Here is an 8,405-nt window from a genome sequence, read left to right as displayed (position 1 = left end):
TGGGGGGGGGGGGGGCAGTCCTTTCAAAGCAGTGGTATTGCGCGGGGGCTCAGTTTTCCAGGCGGATGTCAATAGATCGTCATGGCGGAGAGCAGCAAGATGAGTTTTACGCAGCGAGCAATGGAATCAGTGCGGAAGCGCGCAGCCGAGGTCAAGGGCAAGTTGGCCGACCGTCAGCGCAAAGGCGGTCTTCTTCCCGAAGAAGATGAAAGGGTGGGAACTGGCAAAAAACCGTTGCACCTGCAATTCAGTACGCTCGATCGACTGCCCTTCTTATGAACACTCCATGACATGCACGGCCTTTTGCAGTTGGAGCATGAAGTCTTTGCCGTCCGCGATGCCTACGCCACGGCTCTCAAGCGTGGCCAAGAGTGCCACATGACGGATGATGTGAGACACAACCCGTCTTGTTGTCCGCGCTTTGGTGGGCCAGCCCAGCCGGTGCTCACGAATATGATCGTCGATGCGTTCTTTTGCTCCATGGTATGCAGCGCAAGATTCCGGTCTATGGTTATGGAACTCGCATGAAAAAGGCGGCTGAAGCACTCGATCAAACGAGCCCATTCTTGTATGTATTTCTGCTACTTTCATTTTTCATGCCAGATTACCATCCTCCGCCTCGTCAATTCACAGAAAGTGCACGCAACATCCTCACGGCCGGTCCCCGGTCCACGGCAGTGACATGTACAACAAGGTGGCAGGCGTGCAGGAGATGTTGGGGCTGCTGACGGGTGATCATCATCGCAAGTTGCATGAGCAGATCTACTCGACCATCGATCAGACCCTGAGAGAGGAGTATCCGGTATGCATAAAGAACTGAAGAGTCTACATCGACAAATGCTCTCAATGGGACGGCGCACGCGTCTGGACTAAGGCCGGAGAAAAAAAAAGAAAAAAAAAAGGCTTGGGTCCAGATGCCTCTCAATCTTGTATCTGATGCTGCACATTTTGCTTGATAGCCCTTGTCTGCACACCGCAGAAAGCTGCAAAAAGCACACAGCGATTCGGAAAGCATCCGCAGCAAGTGCGCCCAGCGTACCACTAGAGTTTTTTCGTTTTTTTTTTTTTTTTTCATCCTCCCTAACTGGCCCGTTGCTTTTGGCTGATACCTTGCGATACCTCAGGCTGGACTCGCTTCGCCGACAAAACAAAGAGGTCAACCGCCCTAAAGTGGATGCCCTGGAATCGGACCTTCATGATGCTGAGCGCGCATTGGCCTCCCAACGTGCTAAATACGTCGAGGTGCGTATCGTGTGCGAGCGGCTCGTGATCAATGAGCCTAGACAGGTAGTCCACACTCTGGCCTTCATCTCACTCGGTGAATGCGGTCACTGTGCGCGGGTTGCAACGGCAATAGGCGCTAGTTGAGGTGTCAGCCCACGAGCGGGACTTTGCCATCCCCCTCGTCAATATGATTTTGCAGCAGGTGGGTCAGAATGGACCAGCGCATATTGATCGGACACCCTTACTTGTCAATCCCACCTTGACCCATCTCTCATCAAATTGGTATGTGCGTTTCGTTTGCTTGGATTGACGAGTAGCTCGAGTTTCACCGCACAGCTGTTTCCATGATTGAGAGCATGTTACCCAAGCTGCAGGAACTGCAGCAGCAAGTCGGATCCAACAAAGCTTTTGGTAGGCCACTCACTAGTCGTCGTTCTTGTGAGCACCCAAGCCTGGCTCCTCTTCATGATTCATCACGGCTCATGTCACTGCAGGCCAACCATTGCCTGAAACGGGGGTTGATCCCATCGTCGGCGCTTTGGCTGCCGTTGTCAACCGCGATGGTCTGCAGCGCGAAGGCATTTTTCGCCTGGCAGGCTCAACCATCAACATCCGCAAGCTACGCGGCCACTTGAATGCCGGGCGAATTGACCTCGACTCGCCGGCGGGATACGAGAATGACGTCTTTGCGATTGCGTCTATGCTGAAGGAATACCTGCGTGCCATGCCGGATGCCCTCTTGAGCAGTGACTTGTATGATGCTTGGATTAACACCATGCGCTGCAGTCAGGCCGAACGTCTTCTCATTGCCGAGGTCTGTGACCTTGTTGTATGCGTCAGGTCGTTAGCTTGTGCTCTCGCTGCAGATTTCCCTCCTGCCACACGCTTGCTGTCACGCTTCGCTGCTTCTTTGTGTTTGTGAACAACAGAAGCTGCTGCAGCGCCTCCCCCCACGGAATTTGACGACTTTGAAATTTCTGTGTCGCTTCCTGGCGCATGTCTCCCAGTACTCGGCGGTGGGTTCTGCGTGGCTGTGATGCAACGCGTCCGTCAAACACAACCAACGATTTTGGATCTGCTCGGCCTGGCAAGCCCAAAGAGAAATGCCGGCCGCGCTATTTCTGTGCTTCGAAATTATCTTGCTTATGACCCTTATGTCACATGGTAGATCAACAAGATGGAAGCCAAGAACCTGGGCATCGTCTTTGGTCCCAACGTTCTGTTTCCTGCGTAGGTTTTTGCGATGATGCGCCGACCTGGAATTCCGCCCGCCTTCCCATTCTCTCAACGGCTGCGCGCATTGATACTGATATCTGCTTTGGGTGCCTGCTTCTGCGACAACAGCGATGCCCGCCTTGATACGATGGCTGGTGTTAAAGACTCGGCAGCACAGTCGGGTGTGATTGAATTCTTGATCCAGCATCACTTGGAGCTTTTCGGTACGGCGCCCGGAGAGCTTGATCCCACTCTGACCGATCCCAAACTTGTCCCTGGAGCAGAAGCCATTTTGATTCAGCTGCAAAGTACGTGCAGCCCTGTCTCTATTGCTGCTGATAACATGCAGCATGCCCTTGCTACCGGCTTGCTCGCAGCCACATCGTCCCCAGCAGTTGCGTTGCTCTGACCATGGCACCATCTTGATTGAACAGAACCCAAGCCACCCAAGCCGGGCCGTCCAGGCACGATGTGGACCCCGGCCTCTGGACAAGCGGGGCCTATGCCCGAGGATGCCAAGGGGTTGAAGCATATTTGCCACCGGAGGATACTTCGCCTTCCTCCTCGCCCAACGGAAGTGAAGGCAGCTTGGGTCGGAACAAACTCTTTGGGTCACTTCGAACGCACTCCACCCCCGCCACGGGCCCAAAGCCGCCCAGTGCATTGCGCAAGCCTGCCCTTCGACCCATGAGCGGAGGCAAAGGCGATTCACCGGCTGGTGATCAGGACGATGATGCGCCGGGTGGGCGTAGCACATGGTATGCTGCAGATGTCGATATGACCCCGGAGGAGAGGGTGCAGCACAGTTCCTCGGCACTTGCTGCTGCCCAAGCACTGCAAACCCAAGCGGACGCAGACATCGATGAGAATGAGGATGACGATGAAGACTTTTACGATTCTGAGGACACTGACTCAAACTCGCCCAATGACCACGGCTTGACGGAGCAGGGCGAATCTGATGTGGGTCGGATCCCACCGGGGCGACCCAACCGGCCTCCCCCTGCTACCGACAGCGGTCCCAAGGCAGGACGCTCGGCCCCAAAGCCGCCTGCGCGACCACCTCCCCTTACTGATAGCAATGGTCAGGGGAATGACGGGGCGACACTTGACTCGAATTTGACAACGGGGCCACGACCGCCAGCGCCGGTCTCTGCCAAACCAACACGACCTCCACCAGCGTTGAAGCCCAAGCCCAAGTTGAGCCCAGATGTTGACTGACGTGACGGCCTTGGTTCCTCATGAGGGCTCAACCCAGCGCGCCCAAGCTGGGCGAGCGTACAGATGGGGGGTTGAGGCGTTCGATCGCTGCGGATGTAGGCTGCGTGACGTGTGGCTTGAAAAAAAAAAAAAAGCCTACGTGCGGGCATGTGGTCACCAGCTTGCATCACATGTGATTTTCTTTTTTACGTGTTCTTGTGTTCTTGTATTTGGATATCTCGACTGAAATTTATAGGCCTCTTTCCTTCAGAATTCCATCTCCCAGACCCCAGTGAGCTGATTTCAAGCCACCCCCGGCTTTGAAACAGAGTAAGTGTGGTAGCTGTGCATGGATTTCGGAAATACCAGCCGCGCATCAAGCCACTGTGTGAATGTTGGCTGGCTGATAGTCAGTACGCAAACACCAGATTAAACACAAAACTAAAACCCGGAAAAAAAAAAAAAAAAAAGGAGCGAGAAGAGAAAGCCATGTGTCATGTTTTGATGACACACATATGTGGCAGAGGACAAATCCAATCCCTGAAGGAAAAAAACCTAGACATAAATGAAAGGAAGGAAGAAAACACAAGGCACTAGAGTGGAGATGCGCTGACGGTCTAAAGGCTGCAAGCTTTAGAGAGGAAAAGAAAAAAGGCTACCGGTGCTAATCACGGGCTGCAGTCTTGCGAATCAACGTGTCGAAACATCAACATCCCACCCACTAAATGTAAAGCGAAAAGGGTAGCAAGCCAAAAACAAAGAAACTAACTTCAGCCGAGCACAACACGGTTGTGACTCGAACAACACACGGGGCTCCACGAATACTGGGTTGCAAAGAACACAGCACACAGCAAAGCGCTGGACAGAGCAGAAGAGGAAAAAAAAAAAAAAAAAAAACGAAGACAAGCGAACCGGAGAAAAAAACCCCCCTAAAAACTGTTGGATGATTGAAACGACGCAACATGACAGACACGGCACAGCACGGACACGTGAAGTCACGTCACGTCACGACACAAGACGACATTGCAAGGAAAAAAAAAGAGAGAGAGAGAGAGAGAGAGAGAGAGAGAGAGAGAGAGAGAGAGAAAGAAGACTAAGGACTATGAAGAACGACGAGCTCGCCTTCTGAGCTATCCTATAAAGCTAGGTTGTGATGTTCCAGAGATGCATGTTGCAAGCAGCGACAGCAAGGCTCTGGGCATATCTTGGAAAAAGAACACCCCCTCCCCTTAATAGGGGATAGAAGACGGAGGAAGGGGAAGCTCAAACACAGCAAACCATGTGTGGGCCGATGGAGGGGGCCTCATCAAGGGGTTGCAACATGGCCAGACAAAAGTAGACGCCATCTCCAATGTCGCTGGGCGGCACGCAATCTTGGGCCAAGAGCGTTTGGCGAACCCACCGAAGGGAGCGGGTGTGGAGGGTGCGAACGCGCTCCACGGTGATGATGGTGCTGCAGGCACCGGTGACGAGTTCGACGCTCTGAGTTTTGCGCACACGCCAGTCGGGATTAATTTTGAGCTGCCAGAGCAGCTTGCCGATGACATCATCGCGGCGGCATTCGAGAAGCTTGAGGGCCTTGCTGTTGCAGTCGAGCATGACGCCATGAGAGGAGACGGAGCAGAGCGCGACGGGGTTGGAGAGGCTTTGGAGTTCGAGATTGGGGTGGTACATGCGCTGGTATTGGGAGAGTTCCTCGAGGACAATCTGGGTGCTGCTGCGGCGCAGGAGGTGCTTGAGAGCGGCGTACTCCTTCGTTTGCATGATCAGGTGGCGGCGCATTTGGGTTGCAGTGGTCTGCAGGCGCTGCTGCAACGCGTCAATGGGAGCGACCGTCTGGCAGATGGCGGCGAGTTCTGGTTCTGAGAGGAGGCGACGGAGGAGGGCTTGGACCAAGGGGCAGCTCACGGCGTCTGGGTTGCGGCGAAGGTCAGGACCATCAAAGACGGTTTGCTGGTTGGTGTTGGTGTATTGTCCCGAGCGCGAGCGCGTGCTGCTTTCGAGGTTGGTCGGATCGGGGACGTTGGCGCGGGTGAGTTGAAGGCGGGCTTCGGCCAGGATTGAAGAGGCGAGCTCCATCTGGGTGACGTCAAAGCTGTCGCTTTCGTCGAGGCCCAAGCGATCTTCCAGGCTGACGTGGAAGGGAGACGGTGCTCGGGAGGTGGAAGGCGAGCGGTTGTCACCGTGCAGGAAGACACCGGTGACGGGGCAAACGGTCACGCCACGGTCGGTCGAGGAATATTCGGGGTTTGGGGACAAGGCATTGGGAAGCGGGTGCCATTCACCGGCGCGCAGTTCTTGAGCCGCGGCCGACGTAGTGACGGTCAGATCGCAGGGGTCAAAAGAGTCGTAAAGAGCGGAGGGCTGAATGGTCACGGTGTCGTCGACTTGGCTGTCGCTTTCGCTGGCCGTGGTGAGAGGGGAGGAGAGGCGGGAAGCTGTGGCTGTGGCTGGTTCCTCCTCCTCTTGCTTGATCCCAGAGTTGGGTGCGAGGGACTGTGACGGGGTTGAAGCAAGCTGTTGTTGCTGCAAGGTTTGTACCTGCTCGGCTAGGCGACGCATTTCATCTTGAAGGCGTTGAACCTTATTGACGGCTTTTTCCAGGACAAGGGCGCGCTCGGCTTTACCATCAATGGCAAAGAGTTCGCGCAATTGTTCCGTGGCGTCATTGATACGTTGGCGCCGCTGAGACTCGGTGGACCGGTGCCGACGCTTGCGATAGTCTTGGTACTCGTCGGGGTCAGAGCCGGTGCCCCCTGCCGGCAAGGGAGGCACGGATGTCGCTGCCGTTGGCGGTGATGATGACGATGAGGGGGTGGATGCCAAGGTGGAGGGGTTGGCAGCCACCGACTTTGCACGTTTTGCGGCGCGAGGCGTCATTCTACCTGTCTTCAGAGTCGTTGTTGAAGTTGGGTGTATGTGTGAGAGTGTGAGTGTGAGTGTGTGTGAACGCGGGCGGGGGCGGGGCGGAATTTTAAAGCGCGGTGCCAGCTCGAGAGGCAAGGGCTTTACTGTTGCGGAATCAGTAAGGAAGGAAGGAAGGAAGGGGGGAGGGGGGGTGTTCAAGAAAGGAAAAAGGGGAGTTGGAGGATGAGCGCATACGCGCCGATCCCAATCGTTTGAGATCCAACAAGTCAAGAAAAAAAGGCAAAAAGAGACCGGTGCGCACACGTCCAGCCGGGCGCACTACTATGATGAGGCAGCCCCAGGGGCAGAGAGCGCGCGCGCGCGCGACCGGTCCACCAGACGGAAGAAAGAGAGAGAGAGAGAGAGAGAGATGTGTGTGTGTGTGGAAAATGAAAGATGGCGTGATCCACACACACACAGATGACTAGATGAGAGAGAGAGACAGAGAGAGAGACAAAAGAAAGAACAAAAGAATTTGACAAAAAAGAGAGAGAGAGAGAGAGATACAGAGAGAGAGATACAGAGAGAGAGATACAGAGAGAGATACAGAGAGAGATACAGAGAGAGATACACAGACAGAGAGAGAGAGAGAGAGAGAGAGAGAGAGAGAGATACAGAGAGATACAGAGAGATACAGAGAGACAGAGAGAGAGAGAGAGACTCTATGTGGGTTTTTGGCGTTTTGTTTGCTGTTAGTTTGGTTTGATGTTGTTTTTTGGATGTTTGAGTTGGGGTGAGCGCATGAAGAAACGGCGCGTGACATCATAATAGGGGAATTCGTTGCTGGCGGCAGCACATCGCTTTGCCGTATTATGCCGGTGGTGTTAGGGCGATGGCGACATGAATCAAGGCCTCGAGCTCCATGCTTCAGAGGCCAAATGGCAGTGGATCAGCCATCCACCTGACGCCATGCAACAGCCGGCTGCCACTTGGCTTCTGACGACCTCGACCAGCGTTTGTTTGTGGATGATGATGATGAAGATGATGAGAAGCCGAGTTTCATCATTCGTCTGGCGGGGTACTGAGTCAGCTTCCCGTACGTTCCCTTTGACGTGCATGAATCACCCACACTCACACACACACTCGCACACTCAGTCTCGCGCGTTTTGTCCTACTCGCCGGTGGCATCAAAGCAAGCGTCTCAATCGCGATCCCGTCTGGAACGGCCCGAAGCATGTGCCTGTCGTCCCGTCCCGCCGTTCCATCCATCATCCTATGCGTTGTTTTCCCATCGACACAAACGACAACTTGGAACAAGGGCCGTGAGCCTTCCTTTTTTTTTTTTTTTTTTTTCCTTACTCTTACTATGGGAGCGCCCGTCGCCTGCCCCGCCTGGCGTGGACGCCTTGATGGGTGGACAGCAAAACAAACGCCGTGTGTATGAAACTTCGTATGTTGACGTTGGAATCAACTGAAAAAAAAAAAAAAACAATGCTCAAATGCCCCTGTGGTCGGGATCGCCCGTCAGCGTGCCAGGAAGGAGGAGTATCAAGGCGACAACCACACGTAGATCACGCAACCCGCCCCACCCCCACCACACCCCCCTCCTGCCGGTCCGGTCTCCCCGCCATCAGGACCGCCCGCCCCACCACTTTATTCAACCAGTGAATCAGTGAGCCAGTCGGCTGTGTTGGCTGATCGGCGGCGCGAGCCCGGATGGGTTGTGTCGTGCGGCTTGCCCAATGCCGGGACAAATGGCCAGGTGTTTGCCCATCCACCCACCATAAATAGACAGAGGGCGTTTGTTAACACGTCGTCATGAGATATGATGCGGTCAGGGCAAGTCTATCACCGGGATGCAGGTAAAATATGGGATTTGACGCATTTTGTGGGACTTTTGTCATTACCCCTTAATCGGTGAC

The 8,405-nt window shown here is 54.5% G+C and overlaps 3 protein-coding genes across 3 annotated transcripts; 1 reads left to right on the top strand and 2 right to left on the bottom strand.

Moving 5' to 3' along the window:
* Positions 1–81: 81 nt before the first annotated feature.
* On the top strand, positions 82–3,657 carry MONBRDRAFT_26508 (uncharacterized protein; the record flags this gene model as incomplete). The annotated part of the gene is made up of 14 exons (XM_001746932.1): positions 82–213; positions 310–390; positions 492–568; positions 679–802; positions 980–1,035; positions 1,125–1,242; positions 1,358–1,426; positions 1,542–1,635; positions 1,719–2,038; positions 2,154–2,240; positions 2,393–2,440; positions 2,645–2,747; positions 2,874–2,961; positions 3,027–3,657. The coding sequence occupies 14 exons, from the start codon at positions 82–84 to the stop codon at positions 3,655–3,657; spliced, it is 2,028 nt and encodes a 675-aa protein (XP_001746984.1).
* Positions 3,658–4,641: 984 nt separating this feature from the next.
* Mb_HLH_8 (uncharacterized protein) lies at positions 4,642–6,516 on the bottom strand (the record flags this gene model as incomplete). Its single annotated transcript, XM_001746813.1, has 2 exons — positions 4,642–4,779; positions 4,915–6,516. The coding sequence occupies 2 exons, from the start codon at positions 6,514–6,516 to the stop codon at positions 4,642–4,644; spliced, it is 1,740 nt and encodes a 579-aa protein (XP_001746865.1).
* Positions 6,517–6,825: 309 nt separating this feature from the next.
* MONBRDRAFT_26506 (uncharacterized protein) lies at positions 6,826–7,755 on the bottom strand (the record flags this gene model as incomplete). Its single annotated transcript, XM_001746812.1, has 2 exons — positions 6,826–7,232; positions 7,659–7,755. 2 exons carry the CDS (start codon positions 7,753–7,755, stop codon positions 6,826–6,828), a joined length of 504 nt encoding a protein of 167 aa, XP_001746864.1.
* Between the last annotated feature and the right edge of the window lie 650 nt (positions 7,756–8,405).

The sequence above is a fragment of the Monosiga brevicollis genome, genomic scaffold (genome assembly GCF_000002865.3).
Source record: "Monosiga brevicollis MX1 MONBRscaffold_14 genomic scaffold, whole genome shotgun sequence".
NCBI lineage: Eukaryota > Choanoflagellata > Craspedida > Salpingoecidae > Monosiga > Monosiga brevicollis.
This window is presented reverse-complemented; position numbering and strand designations above follow the sequence as displayed.